The sequence below is a fragment of the Cervus canadensis genome, chromosome 4 (genome assembly GCF_019320065.1).
Source record: "Cervus canadensis isolate Bull #8, Minnesota chromosome 4, ASM1932006v1, whole genome shotgun sequence".
Lineage (NCBI taxonomy): Eukaryota > Metazoa > Chordata > Mammalia > Artiodactyla > Cervidae > Cervus > Cervus canadensis.
This window is the reverse complement of record NC_057389.1, coordinates 2,731,487-2,758,354: the sequence shown is the minus strand read 5'-3', so window position 1 is coordinate 2,758,354 and position 26,868 is coordinate 2,731,487. Positions and strand designations below refer to the sequence as shown.

At 45.3% G+C, this 26,868-nt stretch overlaps 1 protein-coding gene across 1 annotated transcript; it reads right to left on the bottom strand.

Annotated features, from left to right (window-relative positions):
- Positions 1-20,025: 20,025 nt before the first annotated feature.
- Positions 20,026-26,377, bottom strand: LOC122439413 (translation initiation factor IF-2-like). The gene is made up of 2 exons (XM_043464459.1): positions 25,913-26,377; positions 20,026-20,084 (listed from the first exon to the last, which is right to left on the bottom strand). The coding sequence occupies exons 1-2, from the start codon at positions 26,375-26,377 to the stop codon at positions 20,064-20,066; spliced, it is 486 nt and encodes a 161-aa protein (XP_043320394.1). The 3' UTR covers positions 20,026-20,063.
- Positions 26,378-26,868: the final 491 nt, after the last annotated feature.

Genomic DNA, 26,868 nt, shown 5'->3' with positions numbered 1-26,868 from the left:
GGAAGCAAGAACCGAGAAGAGACGGGACGCTGTAGGCAACTTAAAGGCCTTCTCACTGAAGCCGGTAGGTTTCATTATCAAAGATAGCCACAGCCTCTAGATGTCAGTGACTCTGGGAAAAATAAAACACCACAACATGCCTGACAGATTAGTCCTTCAGCTCTGCTGTGTATGTATACTTCACCACATTATTTCTTGACTAGCAGACCCTGGTTCTCTAAAAAATTTTATTTCTAGATGTTACCCGCTGCCAGATTTTTCTGGTGATGACTAGGTGTTTACTAACTTGCTCACCCTCTGACAGAAATTAAGTGGTGGGATGACTTGTAGTTACAACTAAGTCTGATAAAGCACACTTATCCAGTGCAGCCAAGAACCAACACTGGTCCAGGAGTCAATAAATTTTAGCCTAATGCCTTACTGAACTTCTGCGAGCACCCCGTGTCTTTGAGCCCCAGTTTATGCTCACGGCTGAGCAGGTTGGATCAGCTGCCTTACAGGGTCCCTCGCCACCCTCGTGTCGGTGCTCCTGTCTAGCAGAGAGCGCGGTACGACAGAGAGGCCCAACTGAAAACCGGAAGACGCGGCTGAAGGTCCCCCCTCACCATTTAACAACTCATTAAACTTTCCTGAGTCTTGACTTCTTGCATCTATAAGATCCATTCAGGTTCCAAATTCTACGGTATTTTACTGAGTCTGAAAATTTCACAAACATAAGGTCTCAGAAATTACCTTTAAGATTGTCGTACTACACAGATTGCATCCCATAAACAATCCAATTTGATAATCAACCAACAGCATTTATTGTGCAAGCAAATCACTTATCTGCACAACTGTGCAGGGATGAGAGGATGCGTATTTTGCAAACATCACTCAGCAGTGATGATTTTATTTGCCTGATCTTAACCGAATTTTAGATCACTTAATATTCAGCACTAACTACCGCCCATGACTGGAGGCGGGCGTGGCAACCCTCCAGCATTCGTGCCTGGAGGAGCCTATGGACAGAGGAGCCTGGTAGGCTATATAGTTCAGAGTGTTGCCAAGAGTCAGACACAACTAAAGCGACTTAGCACACACACGTGCACCACCCATGATGCGTGGGCTTCGTGAGGTTAAACACTGTCAAGGCACTGAATTCTACATTTTTAACAGTCTAGGTTGTCTGCTTTCTACAGAATGGTGCCACTGGAAAATGGCAAACAAGAACAGATTGGGAGCTTCACCCAGTTAGCCACTGGAAAACTGCATTCTGAGGCGCTTATGTAGCCTGCGTCCTGTGGTAGGGTCCACTCATGGTTTGACCAGGCCAACTCCTTCCTTTCTTAGGGCATAAAGTGCCGTTTGTGTAGCAGCTTGATTGGGAGTGGACTGTTGCCTACGCTGTGAGAGGCCGCCGAGCAAAGAACAGTCGTTTCTGAAGAGAGAACCTGCCAAGCGCAGAGGCAGCGTGCACCGCTCTGGGCAGCCGACTGCGTGCTCCTCGTTGTCCAGTCTGTCTGGCCAGCTTTCCTATAAAACAAAGAACAGCAGCGCTGGCCGCCGTAGATGGCCTGAACCCTTGTCTGGCAGCCACCAAAGTCAGAGGGAAGAAGAGACTGGAGACAACATTCCCTGGGCACCTCTGTGTCAGCAGACACTGCTTACCTCACGCAGTCCGCATGAGATGACATCAGACCTGAAGAAACCCCGGGGCCGGCAGTGAGGGCAGGCCTCCGTCTCCGTGTTCCAGCTCTGCTTTTCTTTCCTGACTGTTCCCATAGAGAAGACTCTTCTCGTTCGGCAGCAAGATGACACCAGCTCCATCCTCACGTCTTCCTGGCTTAGCAAGCCCATGGAGAGAGGACTTCTCCTTCCCATGTGTATATAGCGATCCCGAGGAAGGTTCAGTTTGGGACACGCTCCGTATGTCACATGTTTATGACCGAACCAGTTTCCCACTCCCCTCACCCAGGTGTGGCGAGTGTCTGCAGGAGTCAGGGTGGCACAGTCCCAGTATGGAATGGGGGAAAAGTTTCTTTAAAAAAACAAAAAAAGAAGGGGGCTACCCTTGCTAGAGAGACAAAACCTCTCTCTGTCCAAATGGCTACCTCAGCTCAATGCAATGAGCTCCTTAAAAACAATGTTGATTTGAGATGTCAGTTTGGATGTTTCCTCAAGCAGAATGGGATTGAGAATGCAAAAGGGAAAGTTAAGGGCAGTTTACCAAGTATCAGTGGACATATATATTACCATCCATTTATCAGACAAGCAACATAAATCTGTCTTCTTTCCTCTTTTGATGAGTCTTGTGCAGAAATGGCAGCTAGCTTTCTCTTGGATACATATGCAGTCATCTAGATTTAAAGGCATATGGTCTATCTTGGATTGCTTACAGATTGCAAGAAGGCTCTGAAGCCAAGCTTGCTGCTTATTTCATGCCCTGCACATTTAATTACTGCTTGATGTGAATGAAGCGTTTTATCCGAAGACATGCGCTGCTGAAATTTTAGCTGGGTTGAGTCATAAAACAGTTTTCAACAGATTGAGGCAATCTTAAAGGGAAGTTTGTGAGGAAAGTTGGCTTGAACTATCTTACTCTAAGTCATAAATGTTTTGAGTCAGTCTGAAGATTGCTAGATAAGACGACAAATACAAGTGTTCCTAGTTTAACGCTCTTCTGGAAAAGTTTAAAAACCACACAACTCTTCTATTGGGGCTAATCAGTATGGGTAAATGGCTAATCATTATTAGGAGTCAGTTCTGAAAGAGAGAGGGCGTGTCCCCTAGTCACGTGTTTCTTTCTGGGAGTTGTTCTTTACTTTTAGTTTGGTGCAAACTAATTTCTCTGCAGCAGAGGTTTACTTGGTTTCACCTTGGCTCAGCTTCTGTGCCTTCACGTCAGTTCAATCCTTCCTCTAGCTGGTCATCTCAGGGGGTACTAGCCTGGGGCAGGGAAGGGCAGGAACTGGGGACCCTCTACAGCCGGGTATCTCAGCAAATAAATAAAGAGCTTATGAGTCCTGTTGTTCTGTCTCATGGGTTGCTCTACCAATTTCAAATTACGTAAATGAAGTAAATGGCTCGGCTCAGGATGAGGACTGAAGAAACAATGCTAGCGAACTGTCCGGCCGTGGTGTCTGGCACACGGCCCTCATCGAGAGCGCCTCGGCCGCGGTGGAGGTGGGAGAGCACCTCTCACCCCTGGCCCTGCAAGGCTGCTCTGAGCTGCCCCTTGCCTTTTCTTTCTTTACTGCCCTCCCTTTGTGCCAAATAACTCTGACTTTGCAAAAAAAATTTTTTTCTTCCTTTTTTAATTCAAGCTCTGATCCTAAGAAACAGAATAGAGAAAGCAATTTTACTGACTTGTTTAAACTCCTCTGGAGCATGGCACCCTCTCTCCCTGTCAGAAGTCTTCACACAGGCTGTTCCTTTGATCTTTTCCTCTTGTGTTTGCGTCTTCAGCTTTTTCACAATCAAGGTCTTAGTTTAGATTCTTGTCTCCTTCAGAAAGCCTTCCTTGACCCTTGACCCCGCATCTCCCGGGTTTTCTATGTCTCCTGGCATGTCAGACCTTCCCTCTCACTGCAGGGCTCATCCTGGCGACTGGCTCAGACAGACCGTGAGTTCCAGAAAGGGCAGAGACCATGCTTGCCTAATCGGTCTGTATGGATCACTGTGCCCTCAGCAGCTAGCACCCAGCAGGCAGTTGATAAGCATTCTTCCTTGGAAACACACATCAGTTCCTTTTCTAGAAGGGACCCAAGGATCATTTACTCTTTTGTGTCTCCTCAGTTATCCGTCTCCTGGGGCAGTACTGCTCTGATGGTGGAAATGTCCCATAGTTGCGCTAGCTCACAGAGTAGACACTAGACGCATGCTGCTACCGAGTGTTTGAAATGTGGCTAGTGCAGCTGGTGGTCTTAGCTTAATTTAATTTGAATTCAATTTTAATAGCCACTTGCTATCACGTTGGCTGGCACAGTCCCAGAGCATGAGGTTCAGGAGTTTGCTCTGAGGAGCTGTGACTCTTAGAGCTTTCACTTCTCCAGGGGACAGAATTGTCACAAAATTCCTAAGTTTGGCAGTAACACCCAAGTTCAGTTATTGTTTGGAAGTGAGTTCCCAAAGAACACACATGTTGCATCATTTCTGGGGGCTGTGTGGAGCATCTCAATTTTAGGCAAAGGAGTGCTGGGCGTGGATTAGCAAGCCTGCGCTGAAACCTTCTGCTGTGTGACCCTCAGCACGTCACTCAATTTCTCTGGGTCTCAACTTCCTCACCTAGAAAATGGAGCTAACAGTTTCTAACTCAAACTGTGTTAGATGGGAATATGCTGCTGCTAAGTCACTTCAGTCGTGTCCGACTCTGTGCCACCCCATCGACGTCTGCCCACCAGGCTCCCCCGTTCCTGGGATTCTCCAGGCAAGAACACTGGAGTGGGTTGCCATTTCCTTCTCCAATGCAAGAAAGTGAAAAGTGAAAGTGAGGTCGCTTAGTCGTGTCCAACTCTTAGTGACCCCATGGACTGCAGCCCACCAGGCTCCTCTGTCCATGGGATTTTCCAGGCAAGAGTACTGGAGTGGGGTGCCATTGCCTTCTCCGAATGAGAATGTGAGTGCGTGTTTATGTGTGTGTGTGTGAATGAGAGAGAACAGTCCCTGGCTCATATCATATTCTCAAAAATGCTAATCACTATAGTTATTTCATTCTTCCATGTTTCTAAATCAACATGGCATTTGGATATATGTGAGTGTGTGTGTGTGTGTGTGTGTGTGTGTATACACACACATCCCAACAGATCCACTAAACCTGCTTCATAATTTTTGATCAGACAGAACAAGAATGTGAGTATAAGGTACTATGTGAAGGTTAGAGAACAGGTATAACAGAATGTTACACTGGATCATTATGAGGGAAGGGAACTCATTTTAGAACGGTAAAATATCTTGAAATGTTATTTTAAAAGAGCAGCAGCATTTCAGGTAGGGAGGAGAATCTTGGCTTGCAGGAAGGTTTCTGCAAACACTTCTGCTTTCTCCTCCACTGTTGTCACCTGACAGGTTGCCCTTCTGCCATCCTCTCAACAGGCAAAATGTCCCGCGGGTGGCTGCCGTGTACCGTGAGCCAAGGCGAGGGAAATGAGCTGATGCGCTGAGTCTAACATCCGCCCGTTCAAGTTTCACTCCTCGGATCAGTGTGCTGTACAGCGTCTGCATGTCCTTTGCGGCCCCTCAGCCCCATTAGAACCTGTGTGAGCAAGGGCAGGGGACAGGCACATGGCTCCCGGAGTCGGCTGATGTGCAAGCCTTAGGAGTTCGCATGAAAGGCAGCAGGAAAGTCAGTCATCAGCTCTGACATTTACAGTGAGAGGGAAGGAAGAGAGACGAGAAAGCCGTGAAATGTTCTTAGCAAGTCAGGCAAGTAGAGAGAGCCACTCAATATAACTCGTACCTTATCACCTGTTCTTCATTTTTTATATAAAGTTTTTTATATGTGATGTGTATGTGGGGTCTTTTTGAAGAAACAGAAATGAGAATCCTCCTCCCTCTGGTCACTGGTGTATGGTAAGTGACTGTGTTCTTTCACACGAGAAATTGAAAGAAACTAACCGCAAATGCAGGAAGATAAGGTCTAAAAAGCAATACAAAGTTTTCTTTATTTCCTCTGCTTTTTTATGTTAGAAATTGGGGATTCATTCTGAATTTCAAACAATCTGCCTGGTCCCAATACCAAACTGTTGCATATTTTTGCAAACTTCAGTTCAGTTCAGTTCAGTCGCTCAGTCGTGTCCGACTCTCTTCAACCCCATGAATCGCAGCTGCCAGGCCTCCCTGTCCATCACCAACTCCTGGAGTTTACTCAAACTCAGGTTCATTGAATTGGTGATGCCATCCAGCCATCTCTGCATTTAAAAAACGTTTTGTAAAAGAAATCTTATATAGAGAAAAAAACACATAAAAAGTAATTCTCATACGATATTAGAATATCTAGTGAATCGTAAATAAGGAAGCATTAATTTTATTGTCAATACAAATAAATACAGAGCAATAATACTAGGGAGTCTCAGATGCTTTGAACACTGTTGGAACTACTGAAATGACACAAATTAGAGAGTTTTAACATGCCCTGATGAACTGTCACTATTTTAGGTGCAGAAATATCTGGACTCATGGCTTGTTTTTGTATCTTTGATTTATTATTATCCTGAGGAGATAAGACTATGGTGCTTGGAATTCTATTTGACCCTCCATACTTGAAATTATTCCCTTCTACTACCTAGCAACTAGAAAGTAGGCAAGGATTTAAGGGGAAAATATGCTCAAATATACAGTAAACTGAAAAACACACATGTAGGAGTGAGACACGACTTAGCAACTGAACAACAACAACCCTTTCTTTAAATTTCTTCCTGGGTCTTTGAAAAACATTCATTTTAGCACAAAATTGCTTCTTGGATTAGAATTAGGACCTTTTGGGAAGGCTTATAAAAGCACTCACTTTTGGAAGGCTACTGGGTTTCCAGGGTGATGAGTGAACGAGATCAGCAGTAACCATAAAATGTTAGGGTCTGAGGTCAGAGAAGCTCTGTCCACCCCTTATTTTGTATGTGGGAAGGCTGAAATCCCAGAGGCTGATGGCCTTGCGCAGGCCACACACGTCAGGGTAAGGCTGTCTCTAGAATGGCACCTCCTGCCCTCATCCGGTTGCTCCTTTGACCACAGCATGCACCCTGGAATTCACTAGCACCCAGCACCCCCTCCAATGCCTGGTAGTTAGTGGACTCACAATAAATGTGTACTGACTGAGCAGCCTAAGAGCCTCAATAATTTAAAATATCACTGTAAATTGGTTACAAACACTGAAATTTTCAGACAAGCTAGCCAACTGAAACAAGATCATTTTGAACAAGAAGAGGGATGGCTGAATAATATAAACAGGAGGAAAGAATTCAACCATAGCTTTTAGTAACCAGCTAAAACGTCCCATAATGAGGGGCTGGAAGAGCTGGTCACCCGTGACCGCGTCAGGAACACTAAAGCATCCTTGGTGACGATGGAGTAAAACATAGAATGAGAGTCTTTTGCTTTATGCGGCTATTCAAACAGCAGGTGGATGTTCAGAATGGTTCCTTTAGAGAAAACAGGGGGAAATTTTGACATCAAAAGGTCTTGAGATAACCACAGTAATGAGAATGACCACTGAGGGAAGACCATCCTTCTCTTACACTGAGTGAGAATATAGCTATTTTGATCATATTTATTCAAAAAAATGGAAATTTTGCTTAATTTCCATTTATCCTATTCTAAGTCTACCAACCTTGCAAAGCAGAGGCATGATTGATCTTAAAATGTCAATCTCGCACCTAAGGAGAGGAAGAAAAGATTTATTTAAAGAATAAAATGTCATAGGGGTTCCTGGGAGAAAAGCTCCTGGGTTTGGATTTTCTTTGACAGCCAGGCTTCCAAAAGAGTAATTTCCCCCCTCTATACATTTTGTAGCAAATCCCCAGATGGCTATGAGTGAAGACCTCCAGACTGGCAAATATTTCCATGTTTTAAGGTACCATTTGGCAATTAATCTACCCGGGTGCTGACTTTCAAGTAAAGAGTTCTTGGGACTGAAAGAAAAACTCCTCAGGACTTTGGGGTGATGATAAAATTCTACGCCTGGACACTTTCATCCCAGTGAAAATGCATCCACCAGGCTGGGGTTGGCAATGAAGCAGCTGGCATTTAATGCTTTTGGTTTAGTCCTCGGGGCTCAGGGAGGCAAGTGAAACCCACAATTTGGATAGCTCACCTGACTACATTTTAAAGTATGAGTGGGTACAGAAAAATGTGAATGGATTCATCAGAGAGCCTGAAGAATTCTCAGCATCTATACACAGTCTTCACACTGAATATTTATATGCACATTAATCTATATTTCCAGCATCTACAATAGTGCCTGCCTAGCACAAAGTAGGCATTTGATGATTATTTGTGAAAATGTTTCAGTGTTAAAATTAGAGGAAATCTCCCACTGTTTAGATGCAGACAGAAATTTATATTATTCATGAAAATGTATCATTATTTTACAACCTTTTCAGTTAAAAAAAAAGAGTTTAAAGACACCTCGGATTTTACCTAAATTGGCCTCATGTTTCAGAAAGAATCTTCCTCAAATCACCCTGGATTAATGTTCTATTTCTAAAGATGTTTAGGTGGAAAATGGCTATGTATAAAGTCCAGTGACTGCCATATTGGCTTTCTTTGTGCGAGGATGAATAATTCCTCTTCTTCAGGTATTCTTTACTTTCCAGATGGTGGGCGAGATTAATGGTGCATGCTGCCATTGCTCTGAGCTAGCTGGAAAGATCCCAGTCATCCTGACAATCTGGAAAACCAGGTCCCTCTTTTTACCCTTGCAGTCATTACAGAGGGACAAAAGGCCAAGAGGAGAGCCACTGTCATTGCCGAGCACCAGACCAGGAAAGAACCACTCCAAAGGCAGGAGTGTGCGACCCCCATCTCACTCCTGGGGAGCCCGAGCAGGGAGTCACCTCTCCAGGGACCAGCAGGCTAGCAGCGCTGAAGAACCTGCTGTGTCTTCCCAGTGGAGGGACAGGACAGAGGTGTGAACACAGCTGCAGCTGGCCGCAGGGGCTGCTTCAGAGCGCGGCCCGAGAGAGGGGGGGGGCTGTAGTGGCCCGAGCACGTCATTGCAACGCAATTTATATTTTTATATCCTAACCCTTATGGCAGAAAGTGAAGAAGAACTAAAGAGCCTCTTGATGATAGTGAAAGAGGAAAGTGAAAAAGTTGACTTAAAGTTCAACATTCACAAAATGGCATCCGGTCCCATCACTTCATGGGAAATAGATGGGGAGACAGTGGAAACAGTGGCTGACTTTATTTTATTTGGCTCCAAGATCACTGCAGATGGTGACTGCAGCCATGAAATTAAAAGACGCTTACTCCTTGGAAGGAAAGTTATGACCAACCTAGACAGCATATTAAAAAGCAGAGACATTACTTTGCCAACAAAAGTCCGTCTAATCAAGGCTATGGTTTTTCTAGTGGTCATGTATGGATGTGAGAGTTGGCCCATAAAGAAAGCTGAGCGCTGAAGAATTGATGCTTTTGAACTGTGGTGTTGGAGAAGACTCTTGAGAGCCCCTTGGACTGCAAGGAGATCCAACCAGCCCATCCTAAAGGAAATCAGTCCTGGGTGTTCATTGGAAGGACTGATGTTGAAGCCGAAACACCAATCCTTTGGCCACCTGATGCGAAGAACTGATTCATTTGAAAAGACCCTGATGCTGGGAAAGATTGAAGGTGGGAGGAGAAGGGGACAACAGAGGATGTGATGGTTGGATGGCATCATGGACTCAATGGACATGAGTTTGAGTAAACTCTGGGAGTTGGTGATGGACAGGGAGGCCTGGCGTGCGGCAGTTCATGGGGTTGCAAAGAGTTGGACATGACTGAGCTACTGAACTGAACTGAACTGAACCCCCCAAAGGTGATGGACTAGGAACTGGGCCTTTGGAAGGTGCTTGAGTCATGAGGTTAGAGCCTTCAAGAAAAGGATTAGTTCTCCAAAGGAAGAGATCCCACAGAGCTCCACAGCCCCTTCTGACACTCAGGGGCTCAGTGAGAAGCTTGCCTCCTGGAAGAGGGCCCTCACCCGACCATGCTGAGCTCAAATATCCAGCCTCCAAATCTGTGAGTGATAGATTCTGCGCTTTATAAGCTATCTCGCCTATATTGTTATAGAAACTTGAACTGACTAGAACAAGACCAAATCAAGAATATCATTATTGTTGCTTAGTTGCTCAGTCATGTCTGACTCTTTGTGACCCCATGGACTGTACCCCACCAGTCTCCTCTGTCCATGGAATTCTCCAGGCCAGAATACTGCCAGAAGCTGTTCCCTTCTCCAGGGAATCTTCCCAGCCCAGGGGTTGAACCCAGGTCTCTCGCACTGCAGGCAGATTCTTTACCATCTGAGCCACCAGGGAAGCCAAACTAAGAATGTTCCTAGTAAATTTTCTAAAAAATAAATCCACCAGGAAGCTACCTAGTCCTGGTGTCCGGATAACACAAAGTTCGTTCATTTATTTATTCGTTCAACAAATAGAGCATCTCAGACCAGTATGATGGATTGGCTTAGTAAATATCTCTGCTTCTTGGCAGATAATCAAGCAAGAAACTTACATGTGACTTTGGAGCATCCTTCTAAAGAATTTCTATAGGTTACACAGTTACATGCTTATGGTCAAATATACGAAGGATAAAGGGAATATTATCAAAATAAGATCACTCTTCAAAAATTATTTAAAAGGTCTGAAAAATTTTAAACTGAAGAGACAGTCACATGAAGTCAGGGTCTGAATGCTCACACCCTGTTGAACCAGATCCAGCAGTACCAGAACTGATCTCAGCAAATTTCACCCTGAGGGGTAGCATAATATGTGAAACCAAAAATGCACAGGTATTTGGTTTCCCAGTGGCTGTAGGGTAATAGTCTAATTTATTTGGAATCTGCCAAGGAAACAGTTTACCCTCTCATTTATGTCTCAATTTATGTTTTTGAATTTTTAATAAGTTTTATTGATTTTTCTTGACCATTTTTCTATGACACACTGAGGAAAGTAAATGAAGTGTTTTAGCATATTCTCTCTAAATGCCTTCCATAAAATGCAATGATATTGCTTTCCGTTTGAAGAGATCTTGGATTTTCTCCCCTGCCTGTGTCAGTGATAACATCATGGGAACAAAAGCGTTCCCCACCCGTTCCTGACTTGGTATCTACATGGCTGTGAGTGAAGACATGGGCTTTTTCCACAAACTGCTAGGGTCAGATTGCTGCAGACATGAATTAATAAATGCAGAACCAATGTACAGCTGTTACCGGGAACCAGAGAGTTAAATCCAGGATCCGAGGCAACACCTCGAAGCAGCAGTGGCAGGGATTTCTATTTGAGTCGTGGTGGGGTTCTAAGGTGTAAGAGGGAGGGTGAGATGGAGAGACGCAGAAAGCCTCATCACAGCACGTAGTGGTTTCTCCTTAGGAGAGCCTAGTGGCTCACTGTGCCTGTCAAGTAGGCTAATGTGCCTGTAAATTTCCTCTGACAGAAAACACATCACAGCAGCAGCAGCACCAGAAAACAACACAACCAAACTGTGGAAGACTGAAGGCCCAGCGCTTTCCAGGGTGATCAGAACGTAACAGAGTTAAAAAAATACCAGGCACGGAAAATAAACAAAGAAAGGCTAGGAAGAAATGAGATCACTTTCTAAGAAAAACACATTTATCATTTATAGGCCAAAGGAAATGCTTCTTCCACAGCCATTTTTTTTTTTTAGATATATTTGGCAGTCTCGGTTCAAGGTCAAAAATATCAGAGGGCAAAAGGAATATGACTCAAGATTTAAGATTTGTCGTGACTGGCTTTGTAATTGCATAAATATTAAACATGTAGAAATAATTGTACGCACATTATCTCCACATCGCCACACGTTGCTTTAATTTTTAATGTAATCTTTTATCTGCCTTTTCCTGAGCTGGCTGTGGGTCTGTGATTTGCATAGCTAGAATGATCTGGTGCCATCAATTTAGTAATGAAGTTACTCATTGAACAGAAGAGGCTTCTAAAAGATTACACAAAGCTGCAGGAAAGAAGAGTGTGGAAATGAAATTTTATGTTTCAGGTAAATGGGAAGTTTATTTTATAGCACATTTTCCCATTATAAATTTAATATGGCTACTTTAAAATAAATTTGGAAACCAGAGAAGAGAGGCAAAAAAATACCTATATTTTCATCATCCTAACAGTGTTTCACATTCTGGTCTTTCTATACATAAGCATATATATTTTTAATATAGATGCAATCATGTTCTGTGCATGTGTGCATGCATGTGTACAATTCTGCACCTATATTTTTTCTCTTATCAATATGATTTTCATAACTATAACTTTTATGACTGTAAAATAATAACAATAAAGGGGTCCATAATTAGACTCATCCATCAAATTTCTTGTGGCTAGCAATGCCGAGTAGTGAAGCATCTGACACTGGGGCCAGGTGAATCAAACAGCAGCTCTGCTACCTAACTTTGGGGATTTGGACAGATTAGTAAGGACTGTACCTCAGTTTCCTCAGATATAAAAATGGGCATAATAATAGTGCCTCTACTAGAGTGTTCTTGTGAGAGTTAAATGAAATAATCTGTGGGAAGCACTTAGCCTGCCTCTTTCATACAGTAAGTACTAAAACTAAGTGTTATTAAAGACCAAAAAGTCAAAAAACATTATGCTGGGATTTAAAAAAGCTTAAGTTCTAGAAAACTGAGTTTCCTGAGACATTGTCAACACCCTAGAAATCTGCACGTGCCTTTCTCCAGTAACAGTTCCCCACTCCACCACTAATCAGATACAATGGTTAACACTTGCTTGCTTTGCCTCATAATTAAACATCTAAGTATACTACCCTAAGAGTACAGCTTCATTTCACCTGCGTTAAGCTTGATATGAATGGAATCTCTTTCTCCTTCTACCTGACCCCCCCCCCCCCACCCCCCCCGTCCTTAAATATCACTGTGTTTAAGAAGCACACAGAGACTTCCCTGGTGCTCAGGTGGCTGAGACTCTGAGCTCCCAACGCAGAGGGCCGGGTTCCATCCTTAGTCAGGGAACCCCATCCCACACGCCACAACTAAGAGCTTGCATGCTGCAGCTAAAGATCCGGCATGCTGCACATGAGATCTGGCATAGTCAAATAAATAAATAGTAAAAACAAACAAACAAACAAAAAAAACTAAGGCTTGGTTAGGTTGTGATTAAAAAAAGCTTTGGACAGGGAGCCAGAGAACTTGGCTTCTGGTCTAGTCTCTGTAAGATCCTGGGCACATTTTTTTGCTTCTCTGGGGCCTCCATGTAAAAATGTTTGGATGTGCTAAGTGTCTTTGAAGATTTAGAGTACTAAACTGCTAAGCCCTTCCTCTTTGAGTATTGTGTTGGCATATGAGAAGTCGGAGCCAGGAAGAATCCAGAGAAAGGCCTGGGGCTTGCTGGAAATAAGCCTCCTCTTCTCAAAATTCAAGCCAATAACAGTGCCAGCAAACAAAGGGCTATAGAAAAATGAAAGTGATGATCCCACATTGCAAATAATTTTCTCATTTCTGATATGTGTACATTTAGATATGTAATTGGCCTTAATATGCACAGGGACTATTTTCCCAGGATAAATCATAGTCATTAAGAGCATGTTAGGAGTTTGGAGTTCAAATAAATAATCACATCATGTAAGCTTTCCTGGCCAGAGACAGTTTTGAACATTTTAACCCATTCTCCCTGTGGAAGTATTTTCATTTCTCCAAATGCTGCCTGGGGTAAGGACTACAGGGTGGCCCACTCAGTGTCCAGTCCACTGTCCTCTTATGGAGGCTTTCATAATGCAGAGGCTGGAAGCTTAAAACACGTCCCAGACTTTTAGTACCAAGAGTTATGGATATGAATTAGGTCTGTCAGTTAAATATACTCATGCAAGATTTAGAAAACACAAGGGAAGTCGAGGTAAGCCTCCTGACCACTTATGACTGTATTTTTCTTATAACTAGGCTAATGGAAACTTTCTTCTAGAGCAATGTTCCATAGTTCATTACTCAACCTCCCAGCCTCCTGGAAGATAAGAGGCAGTTTATGGCAGCTATGAGGGCAGTAGCTTTTTGACTCCACCTCCTATCACAGGGTGATGTTCTTGAACCCCATGTTCCGGTCATTCTCAGCAGTAATAGCTCCACTGACAGGTCAACTCTGTATGTGCTGGAATTATTCATTCTCACAGGCCTCGTCTGTTAACTCACTTCTTCAACCCTGACATGGATTTTTGTAAGCACCCTCTATTAAATACCTCCCTGCTTAAAACATTTAGAATTGTATCTGCTTGCACCAAATCCTGACTGATACACATCCTAGATATTATTTTGGAAAGTCTATTCACTGTAATACAAGATGCAAAGTATTATAACTCTACGCAATGCTATAGCAAATAGGGGAGGGGTTTTGAAATCAGAAAAAAAAAAAAGCTATACCATTTAGTAGCTATCTATCCTAAAGCAAGTTATATAACTTTTTTTGTGTCTAAGTTCCTATATATTCATATATATATGCACACACACACACACATATATATATAATATATATCAGTATACTAATCTTGTAGAGTTATGAGAATTAAATGAAGCAACAGAAGCAAAGTATCTATGACCTTAGTTCAGTTCAGTTCAGTCGCTCAGCAGTGTCCGACTCTTTGCGACCCCGTGAATTGCAGCATGCCAGGCCTCCCTGTTCACCACCAACTCCCGGAGCTTACTCAAACTCATGACCGTAGTACCTAGCACCAAACTGTTGCTCACTTTGTAGAGTTCATTTCTTTCTTTCCCCATGTTGGATGTCCTTTAGTGATTGAGGTGATTATAAAATAATTTGGGGGGCAATTCCTTTTAAAGGACTTTTTAAAAAACCTTGTAGGAACACGAAGATTTGGCACTGATTCACTGAGGCAAGATGAATAGGTTTAAACTCAGCTCAAGAGCAGACTTCTATTATGAGTACTACTGATTCACCCCAACTGGTAGTTCAGGGCTCAGATAACTGGCTAATTATTTCAACAAATACTTGTCAAGCCTCAACATTCCAAGACATCACCCATTAAGGTACAGTGGTAAATCAAAAGGTTCCTGAATTCGAGGAGCTTGCATTCTACTGGGAGAGATGGACACAAAATAATATATAATTTCAAACAAGGAGAAGGACTATGAGAAACAGGTGTTCCTCCTTTCCCTACCTTCTCAGAAGTTTATTGTCACTTGACTCCTCCCTTCTCTCCACTTCCTTCCACGGCAGGAAAGGCACAGGGAGGTGGAGTTATGCCAATAATGCTGAGACTCTTAGGTAGATGGGTAGTTTCAGGACATGTGAAGAGACTGGAGCCTGTTACTGTCTCATGGATGCCAAGAGAAAACAGAATATGCCTGTAGGAGAGACAGAGGAGTGTGTCAAAGTGGCGTTAGCATGTTAACCCAAACCCCATGAGGTCTCAGGGGAGGGATCCAGCTGGGTGCCGCATATACAGTGCTTTTCTGTCACAGCCAAGAAGTATTGAATTGCTTTCACAGTGTTTGGTAAGCAATCCAGTTCTTTGTTTGGGAGATTGGTTTGCAGGGAGCGTTGCTCGCTGCAAAGCCAGCTCTGAGAACTGACCGCAGTGAAGGCTAGTTTGGGCTCCGCATCTTGGTGTGTCCTGGGATGCTCAGGACCCTCAGCAGGGTGCCTCAACAGGTAGAGGCAGTGCAGCAGCTGAACCCACATCCTTTACAGTTCTGTGCAATCGTGAACATTTTCTAAGGTTCTAGAGCTTTGTACATGGGAGAGCAGAAGGAAGAGAGGGCGTCACTGGGTAAGATGACTGGATGGCATCACCAATGCAATGGACACGAACGTGGGCAAGCTTTGGGAGATGGGGAGGGACAGGGAGGCCTGGGCGCCCTGCAACCCACGGGGTTGCAAAGAGTCGGACACTACTGGGCAACCGAACAGAAACAAAGAACTTTGTCTCTACTCCCTCAACCATGACGCATCTAGGCAACTGAAGACCTCAGGCAGATCACAGAAGCAGCTGACAGAGTGAGACAGGTATTTTCCAGTTATTACCAAATGTAACCTGAGGCTTCTGTTTGGATATACAGCCTCTCATTTTCGGAAGCATGGTGCTAGTCCTTCTTGAAACTTCACCCAGTGTCTTTTCCTATTCAAGATGTCATTGAGTGCTCATTTTAATAAACCTCCATTGCAAACATGTATTTACATGGGTAGGGAAAATAGGAAAAGGGCAGAATATATGTTCACAGCCCCAAGCAACAGCCTTGATGACCATTGCGCTTGAATCCTGGGAGAAAGGGTCATTTGCGTGTCCTTCTCAGGGTCCACTTTCCTTCAGCATCAAGCCAGGGAGAGAAAATTGCAGATTTGCTCCACAAGAAACCAATGTTGTCCAATGATCTATGTGAACTCCACTCTCCACCTCCCACGGTGGTGATTTCAGACGTTCTCTACCCCATTCAGCTCTTGTGGATTCCATTTTCCCCTTTCCCAGAGAAATGGAAGGCATCTGGGGAATGCTCTCCTAACATGTCATGTGCTATCTCTTGAGTCCTGCAGCAAATGCCGAAAAATAGCTATTATTATCTCAATGTGATACATTAGAAAATTGTGTTTTGGAGAATTTATGTAACTTTCTCAAAGTGACAAAAGCTGTGTGTCCTGGAGAAGGAATCAGAAGAAGCCTTTATGACAGGGGGCCTTCCTCATGTAGGCTTCTGGAAACAGGAAGAGCTCAGTTGGTAGAGAATCTGCCTGCAGTGCAGGAGACCCGGGTTTGATCCCTGGGTCACGAAGATCCCCTGGAGAAGTAAATGGCAACCCACTCCAGTATCCTTGCCTGGGAAATCCTATGGACGGAGGAGCCTGGTTGGCTGCAGTCCATGGGGTCACAAAGAGTTGGGCACAGCTGAGCGACTCACACACACACACATTTTTTATTTTTTGTTTTCCTATGAGGTTCCAGCCTCCTAAGCCATAGAAATGTATGCACTATTGAGACTGTTTTCTTTCACTTTTTCTAGATACATTTTCTCATAGTATAAGGGCTAGATTTGTAGCTGCTATAATCCAAAGGGTTCATAAAACCTCTCTTATCTTCCCCAAAGCAAAAAATTATTTCCTGGGAAAGGACCCTAGGCTGGTTCTGAACATGCTGGGGAGACTGGAGGGTCATCTCTCTAGTTATTTAAATGTCAGCTAGGATGAGGCCCTGAGGCTGAAGACATCTGGGCTAAGAAGGAGACCCTCTCAGGAAAGGGAGGGGGACAACTAAGCCCTTTACCTTCATAAGCAGATAAAAATTACTTTTCCCTGTCCCTTGTCTACAGAGTATCTGGGCACTTATGTAAGAAAACCTCCACTGGCTTTCTTCACTTTGTCCTGGGGTAAGGCCCAGGGCAAGCTGGGAAAGGCTAGCATGCAGCTCCTCCTCACTGCGGGGTAATAAGGAATCTGCCTCTGATCCAGAACACCTCGTGCGTTCACTCAGGGTCAAGTGAATAAAGACGGATATGAAAACCCCACCACTAGACAACTCAGAGGAGGGATAAGAATGCACATATTTCCAGACCATGAGACAAGTAGCTATTAAAAAATACCTGGTCACAGTTGAAGAGATACAGAGATAGTGTTTGAGTTTTCTTACATGGAATGAGTAGGAATTTGCTGGTGGACAAGAAGGCTGAAGGACATTCTAAACAAAAAGAACTAAGACAAGGATTTGAGGCACACCTTTGTTCAAGTTTTTATAAAACTGACCCTTTCTTCAAGGTGGTGCTTAACTTCTATTTGTCACAAAACTGTCATATTAACTTTAATGGAATAAGACAGCTTACTGCCACCTTCCAGAAAATAGTTCTAATAACTATACAGGTTGACAATAGTAGTAGTATGCATGGCACTTCTTGGAAATGTTAAATGTGTGGTATATACAGCCATACATAGTAGACTGGTCTGCCTGGCCCATTAGAGACAAGTTGTTCAACATAACTTGAGTGAAGATTGTATGTGAAAGTATGATAGGCGATAAGGCTGGATAGAAAGTCAGAGGTCAGACTCCTGGGCTTATATCCAGAAAAAACCCAAAATACTAATTCCAAAAGAAACATGTACCTCAATGCTCACAGCAGCATTATTTACAACAGCCAAGGTATGGAAGTAACATAAATGTCTATCAACAGATGAATGGATAAAGAAGATGTGCTACACACACACACACACACACACACAAAATGAAATAGTACTCAGCCATAAAAAAGAACGAAATTTTGCCATTTGCAGCAACATGGATGGATTTGGAGGGCATTGTGCTAAGTGAAATAAGTCAGACAGAGAAAGACAATTACTGTATGACATCATTCATACGTGGAATCTAAAAAATACAACATACTTGTGAGTAAAACAGAAAAGAGGATACAGATACAGAGAAGAAACTAATGGTTATCCGTGTGTGGGGGGGCAACAAAAGGGTGGGGGAGTGGGAGGTGTAAAGTACTGGGTGTAAGATAAGCTCAAGGATGTATTGTACAACACCGAGAACAAGCAACATTTTGAAGTAACTGTAAATGGAAAGTAACCTTTGAAAATAGCATTCATTTTTTTTTTTTTTTTAATTAAAAATAAAGGCAGAGGTCAGAACTTGAAGGAACCTAGGGTCCATACTACTGTGATTAGCATCAGATGTGATGGTACTGGGAAACTACTGATGGATTTTAGGCAACAGTATGAGATTGAAATTTTAAAAATTTCACAAACAGGGGATATTGGAAAAGTCATGATAATAAGAGAAGGCAGGAGACGTGGTGAGAGACAGACCGGAACATAGCAGGAGTGCATGATAGAAAATAATGGAGAGGAGGCTTCTTGGGTGGCTTCCTGTTGGGAGTGATCCTTTCTACTAGCCCTACTGATGATCCCCATCACTGTACCTTCTTCTCTATTATCTCAATATTTTACTTAACTCGTCTTTTTCCTGTGTCTTCAATCTCTCTCCACTTCACCCCTATGGCCTTTAGTTGCCCCAATATATCAAAGACTTCCCCCTGCTCACCCCTAGTTTTTCACATGAGTATTTTCCGCTGAGTTATACTGGCTTTATTCACTCTTCAGATTGGGGGAAATCCTACCCTTCTAAGTGACTGGCTGAGCCGCTGCTAAGTAACACTGCAGTAGCTAAGACAGCCACGAGGGTCACAGCTGAAGCTTCTAGGTTGGCTTACCGCAGCTTGAGAGATTCAGCCATTAAAGTGACCACCGGCTGAACTGGACTCAGACAGTGTATCACTTGCACAGCAAAAACAGTATGGGCATCGCGTCACCCCCACATCTCTAGTCCCACATCACGTCACCCCCACGTCTCTAGTCCCACATGGCGTCACCCCCACGTCTCTAGTCCCACATCGCGTCATCCCACACATCTCTAGTCCCACATGGCGTCACCCCCACGTCTCTAGTCCCACATCGCGTCACCCCCACGTCTCTAGTCCCACATCGCGTCACCCCCACGTCTCTAGTCCCACATGGCGTCATCCCACACATCTCTAGTCCCACATCGCGTCATCCCACACATCTCTAGTCCCACATCGCGTCATCCCACACATCTCTAGTCCCACATCGCGTCATCCCACACATCTCTAGTCCCATACTGCATCACCCCCATGTCTCTAGTCCCACATCAAGTCACCCCCACATCACTAGTCCCACCGAAGGGCACTGGCCTGGGGGACCCGAGACGGAGCCAGGAGCGATGGCAGGTCTGCTACCGAGAGCCGTCTCAGCCACGGCCAGGCAGTTTCTAGACTTACACAACTTAGAGCTGTATTTGCAGGAAGGTGCAATTAGAAGGAATCAAAGCAATCAACTGAGATGAGGGAGATGGAGGAGCAGTGGTTTTATGGCAGCTCCTCACAAGAAGCTTATCTCCCCTGGCCGAGAAGGGACTGCAGGGCGTTCCACCAAGACCCTGGTCAGACTGGGCTGTCTGGTCTACGTAAACCTATGTGAAGTCAAGTGGTAGCAGAGCTGTTTCTTAGTAACTACAACCCTGACTTTCCACGCATCCAAGAAAGAATTATTTACTATCTTCATGAATTTAGGCCACCCATTAGATTACCTAATTAACTCTACTGATTAACTGCAGGGGCTTGGACCAAACATTTTCTATTTGTCTTAGACTACTTCAGATGAGAGTGACCAAGACTCTGACTCCTGGCAGGATGATCAGACCAACTTGAAAGCTAAATTGCAAACAGACTCCCAACCAGAGCTAAGCCAGCTAAGCACGTCTCAGTACTACCAAAACAGACCTTGCATGCATGCTCAGTCACTTCAGTTGTGTCTCATGCTCTGCGACCTTATGGACTGGCTCCTCTGTCCATGAATACTGGAGTGGATTGCTGTGCTCTCCTCCAGGGGATCTTCCTGATCCAGGGATCAAACTTGTGCCCGTGTCTCCTGCATTAGCAGACAGAATCTTTACTCACTGAGTCACCTGGGAAGCCAGAGACAGACCTTAGAGAGCCACTATAATGTAGGAGATACATTGCTCCACCTGCCCTGATTTATTCATCTCAGTGCAGCAATGGTGTTGGCATTTGAATGTACTTTGATTGGTCAGGAGCGATGTGGTTGTCTATAACCAGTTTCATTAGATAGTTCATACTGTTTTTTGTCAAGCAAGTATATGTCTGATGTCCACATTGAGAAGTAGTGCCCTGTATGCATGCATGCTAAGTCACTTTAGTCGAGTCCGGCTCTTTGTGACTCTACGGACTGTAGCCTGCCATGCTCCTCTGTCCTTGGGATACTCCAGTCAGGAATACTGGAGCGGGTTGCCATGCCTCCCCTACTAGGGGCATAGACTGTATTAGGAGTGTTTTTGAGTCATGTATCAGAGCAAGTCAATTTAGTGTTCCTTGTGATGGACAAAGCCCTTGGTTAAACCTAAATTATTCCTGCAGAGCAGGGTGCAGTGCTGCTGAGAACAACCTGCCTATCACAGCCAACCAGCCTAGCCTTTACAGTAAGAACTGCTCCAGGTAAACTAGACTCTGCTGATAGGTCTGTAGTCCAGCAACAATGTTTTGTTGACATGGGGGTCAAGGTTTGATTTTTCAGTGTCCAAAGGAACATCTGTTAAGTATTTGGCAGTAGGGTCAGGAGAGTGTGATAGATACAACAGTCAAATTCAGAGAAGTAGCTACAGTCTGGGGAAAGCATAGAAGAGAATTTTCTCTTAGCTAGTAAACAGAGAGCACACGGGACTGAATTATCTCAGCTGGGGCAGCCATATTAATGTCCAGAAAATTAATCTTGTTCTGTCATCATTGGTGGAAGTCATCCAAAAGGTCAACAGTCTTGAGTGTAAGATCTAAGGACCAAGGAGCTGTGTCCTAAGGCCTAAGGGTCTAGATCCAAGTTAAGAATGGGTATTCAGCTACCAAAGCATCCTCAGACACCAGGCCAGGTGTTCTCCATGTAACAGTTGAGAGGTTACTGAGTCTTCCCCCAGTTCTCAGCTTCCTGGCGCTTCAGGTGATCTTCCTCTACCAGCTGTGCTGCCGCCTCCCTTCCACAGCCAGACGAGTGGTAGGACCCAAGTCTGCAGCACCCCGTCCCTGGTTTTTCCAACCCTATACTTTCTAACCAACACCATCTGCTTGGATTTCTCTCTCAATGTCTTTTTCCTCATACAGCTTGTACCATCCTAGAAGCCATCCCGCCCCTGAGGTGTGGGTCTTGGCAGGAACATTTTGGAGTTGCTATCTCTCATTCTTGATTATCCGATGCCCTCTAGCTCAAATAGATCTTATGAAGGTGTATTAAATACTTGCTGCTTCCTGCTTATCATCTCCAATCACCCTACTGTTGTCATTATGAACCACCAAAATGAACCTGTGTGATGTTTCATGGAATGTCAAGATGATCACGTTTCCGTAGGCTAGAGTAAGGAGAATGGAGAGGTATACTTGTAATAGGGAAGAAGCAATCTGGCTCGATAGTTCATCTGTTTCTTTTACTTTAACCTTTGTATTCTATTGCTTTTGCTATGAGAAAGATGCCCATAGCTTGAAATAAATAAGACAGTCCATTTTCAAGACTCTCATCACTAACAATATAACACTTTTCCATTCACATAGAAATAAAAAGTTGCAGAACAGAGAATAACATTTTCTTCTTGGGTGTTATAAGAATATTGTGATAGGATCTACATGGACAGCTGTAAGAACAAAGGATTCTAACACCAAGAAGTCTGCAATAACCAACTGCACCTCCCATTTTAGTGTAAAAGAAGCCCGAATTCTAGAGAAAGGAGGTTCTTTGGGACGCTAATCCACCATCTTCTAAATCTGCTGGCTTTCTGAATAAAGTAACTATTGCTTGTTCTAATTACTTGTCTCTTGATTTATTGGTCTATTGAGCAGTGAGCAGTTCAAGCCTGGACTCAGGAACGTGCTGTTGGCCCTGATAGGTAAAAGCCAGCTTTTGGGGGTTTTTACAAATAAGTATAGAGAAGATAGCATTGGTCACATCAGTAGCTATACCAAGTACCAGGTACTGTGTTGATTCGCTCCAGTAAAAATACTGCACCTGAGGATAGCAGCCACAATTAGAATTACCTTCTGGCTAAGTTTATAATAGTCCACAGTCAATTTTTAAGATCTCCTTCTGCACTGGCCAAACTGGTGAGTTAAATGAGAATAAGATAGGTATCAGCACCCGTGCTTTTTTCCAAGCCTTTTCTGGTGACACTGAACAGGGAAGAGCAAAGCTGACTCTATACTGGGTCTATTTCTTTCACTGTAAACTTTGTATTCTATTACTTTAGCTGTAAGTTAATTACTTAAGGGATGTTGCCTATAGCTTAAAGTATACATAATGGCCCATCTCAGGGAGCCCAGCTTCCCTTGACTGATCTTACGATAAAATACCTTTTTTAACTCACAAGAAACATCCTGACCTGTAAAGATCTGCAGGAAAGTAGAAATTAACATATCTCCTCCAGAATCTGGCCAGAACTCACAAATATTTGCAAAAACGTATCCTCCATTTTTACTCTATCTTTTCATCTTCTCCTCTTGCTCTGTAAAAGAAACCAGCATCCAAATCCAGGCAAGAATTACTGGGACACTACTCCCACTAATCCACCATCCTCTAGGTCTGCTGGCTTTCTGATAAAGTCACCATTCCTTGTCTCAACACATTGTCTCTTGATTTATTGGCTTGTCGTGAAGCAAGCAGCATGAGCTTAGACCTGGTAACAGTATTAATTGCTTTAGTATCTTGTAAGGGAGTGAAATTTCCAGGAGCAACCACTTATCTCTTCCTACTCTAATGACCCTCATCCCATGGATAAGAAAGCCAAAATGGGGATATGACCTATTCTAGACCTCGCAAAATAATTACACAGTTGGTTGGTGTGTGGATCAAGTGATCTAACGACCAACTGTGAGCTGGATATGAGTTAAGGCTTCATCTATCAACTGACCAAGATCAAGTCCAGCTTTAGTTGAAGTGTCACAGTGGTGTTGTGTGTCCCCAGGAATTAGCATCAATTCAGATCCAAGATCCAGAAAACCTCAGAACCACTCTAGTACCACTCTAGTATATGGCTACACATTTCGGGGGAACAAGGTTGAGGGATCATTTACAACATGTACTGTGGCAATGGTGCAAGGTAATTCCTAAAGAGTACACAGACTCTCCTCCAATCAAGGGGTTCTGGGTCTGAGAATCGATATAGGTCTAAAAACTGAGAGAATCCACTGTGGTGACTCAGGTTGGATTTTGGATACCTGATTTAGAGCTTTTCTTCTTAGTAAATATCAAGTAGTATTCTCTTAGGGGGGTTTCTCTGAGGACTTAGGTGGTAAAGAATCCAAATGTGCAATGCAGAAGGTTCAATCCCTGGATTGGGAAGGTCCCCTGGAGGAGGGTATGGCAACCCACTCCAGTATTCTTGCCTGGAAAATCCATGGACAGAGGAGCCCGGTGGGCTACAGTCTAGGGAGCTGCAAAGAGTTGGACAAGACTGAAGCGACTGAGCACACACAGCATTCTCTTAGGTTGCCTTTCTTTTTCCCAGGGCCTCTCTGTGGGCAAAGGCATTCTGATTGCCTGTGCACACCTGCTGCCCTTTCATAAGGCAGATGTGCCACAGCATCAGTGGTAGTCTGTGCTAATTTGGGGTTTTGTTATCCCCATCATTATCAATGAGTCCACCTCAATAGTGGCATCATGAATAGTCATACATAGCCTACTGAGGGAAACACCCACATAAATTTTCAGAGATGCACGTCTTCCTCTCACGGATGTATTTCTCAATTCTTCAGTGAGGGGAGTGTCTTCTGGGCCTTTGGGGGATGGGTATGCAGATTACATGCAATAAGTCTAGGGTAACATTTCCCTCAATTTTGGATTCCCTGCTGCACATTATGCCAGGGAAGCTTGGCATTTCAACCTCACAAACTTCAGGCAACCAATGAGTCTAAGTTTCCATCAATCAACCAAGTAAAGTATTAGAACCACCTCTAGCTACATGAGTTAACATATATAATAAAAACTCTATCAATAAACTTGGCTCAGCATACTATTACATTCCATCATCCATGGTCTAACACCTCAGAATTCACACAAACACATGTTCTCCGGGTTTTTGCCTATATATTAGCAAAGTCTTGTCATTCCTTTGCTTGTACGTTACTTCTTCCTTATCATAGTGCACACCTATACCCCCAGGAACTTGCTGTAAATTGATTTTAGTTGTGACAACACTGGTGGGAGAAGGTGATTACCATGGTTTTTGAGGAGAATGTGAATTTCCTTTCAAGGCACCTGCCCCAGGTGAATTTTCAAGCAGAGGAAGCCTACCTCTTCAGAAACTGGAGGGCAACCTACTCCCATAGTGAGAGGGGCTCAGAGAAACATGTGGGTTCAAGATTGTCCATTTTCTCTGGGTCTAACCCACTCCAAGTTTTGGGATCCTGTTATTTAATAGTACTCTAACCTTTACATGAGAAACTTAGCATATCTGTGAATTTGATAGAAGTTGTAATGCAGTAACATGAAAATGAAAATGTGTTTGATTTTCAGCAATATCATTTTGTCGCTACAATCAATGAGCTTCATTTAGAATTGGACAAAAATCTCTCTGGATCTCCTACGGTAACTTGGAACTGTGCTTATTATTTCTTTTTTTAAGCATTCAAAGGAACTCAAAAGAATACATCTCACACCACAGTCCTTACAGTTACCTCACAGCCATAACAGTCCAGTGTAACTGCCACTTGGGGCCCCAAGGCACTTGGTAGTCCAGCACCACAAAGTTCACAGGTGGCTGGTTAACTGAGATGCCCCCAGCACCACAAAGTCCTAGCCTCTTGATTCTGTCAAGGAATTCAGCACCCAGCTCAAGCCCAGGTGTCCAATCAAACTGAACCATCTCTTGGGACTATAAAAAAAGCTTAATAAAAAGAATTATTAACTACCACAGGGTTTTGGACTAATGAGAGATTCACTAGTAAGATGAGTGAAAATACAGAAATAGCCGCTATAAGGAGTCAGACTTATAAATAACCTTGGGGTTAGGAGACAGAGTTGTTAAAGATGAGCTCCCCCTGTCCTTCCCCGGGCTAAGACCCAGACCTGACTGGAGAGGGCAGGGCCTGGCCCACTGCATGGCAGATAAAGCACTGCGGTGCTATTCCGCGTGAAAAATCCGCCCTCTGGAGCTTGCTATGAATCTTGTATCTTGCCTCCAGGGTGCTCAGAAAGTTATTCAGGAGGTCGAGTCTATTTTTAGCCCCTCTACTACAAAAATGTTTGGATGGCATCACTGACTAGATAGACGTGAGTTTGGGTAAACTCCGGGAGTTGGTGATGGACAGCGAGGCCTGGCGTGCTGCGGTCCATGGGGTCGCAAAGAGTCGGACACGACTGAGCGACTGAACTGACTGAACTACAAAAAAAGAGTTGGCGAAGTGCTAGCTAACCGTTGGCCCCTGAGCAACACGGGAGCGCGATACGGGAAGAGCAAGGTATGCTGCCACTGCCTGCCTGCCGATACACCAAAACCTGGCAGAAAACGCAATTCTTCCCGGAACGTCTCTTCAGCCTTCTCCACGGACAAGGCGTCCGCCTCTGCTGGCAGAGGAACGCTCACTTCACAAGGCCCAGATCCATTTTCCCAGTGCAGCCAAAAAGGGTGAGCTGAGCTGAGACGCAATGGATACACCGCCGGCACAGGCCGGTTTCCCTCAGGTTTTGTGGCCGGGTGTCTATACCTGTCGGGGGGCTCCTGTCCTCAGGTTTGACCAGAAGTCAGGGAGGCAACGGAGGCAAGGCTGAGTCTGAGCACAACGCGCAGCCCCCTTCTCACGAGTTTCTGCCCACGGCCCTGCAGGCCTGGGCCTCGAGGTCAGGAGACCGGGGCGACGAAAGGGAGGCGGGCAAAGGGCGCGGCGGACCCGGGGGCCCGGCGTCGGTCCTCCCGCGAGGCCGCCCTCCAGCCGCGGCGCTCCCGAGGCCGGCGCGGGCGGGCGGCGCGCGCTGATTGGCCGCCGGGGCGCCCGCCCCCCGCCCGCGCGTAGGGGGGCGGGGCCTGACGCCGCCTCGGCGCCGGGGCCGCGGGCGCCCACTGACCGCGCGGCGCTGCTCCGCCGCTGTCTCTGCGGGCTCGCGGCGGCAGGCGCGCGGGCGCCGAGGGGCGCTGCAGAGCCGGCGTTGCCTTTCGCGGCGGCCGCCGCCATCGCCGCGCGTGCGGGGCGGGCGGGCGGGGACTCGCGGCTGCGGCTGGAGCGGGCTTCTCCGGGGGAGGCTCCCCTCCTGGCCCCGTCGCCCTCCCCCGCGCGCCGCCGCCGCCCGCCCCCAGCGCCCCCCGGTGCTGCCCTGTTCCCGAGAGCCCGGAGGCCGGGGCGGCGGGGGCGGGAGGCCGGCCGGCGGGCGCGCACTCTGAGGAAAGTCCTGTCAGAGCCGGGCGCGCCCGGACCCGGCGGCGGCGGCGGCGGCGGCGGCGGCGGCGGCAGCGGCAGGAAGGGGCTCCGCCGGCGGGCGGGGGCGGCGCCTCGGGGCGGGCCCGGCAGTCCCGGCTGTAAGTTGTGGGGCCCGGCCCCTCCCGCCTGATTTCCTTCCCCGCGGCTCCGCGGACCCGTTCCCTCGGCGCGGGGCCGCCGTGACCGCACTCGTGGGCGGAGAGAACGCGCCGGCCCGGCTCGAGAAAACTTTTCCTGCCGACCCGGTG

Coding starts and splice junctions, on each gene's coding strand:
- LOC122439413 (XM_043464459.1), bottom strand. CDS start 26,377: ATGGCGGCGGCCGCCGCGAAAGGCAACGCCGGCTCTGCAGCGCCCCTC. Junction 20,085..25,912: donor GGACAGGAGCCCCCCGACAG/GTATAGACACCC, acceptor CTGCTAATGCAG/GAGACACGGGCACAAGTTTG.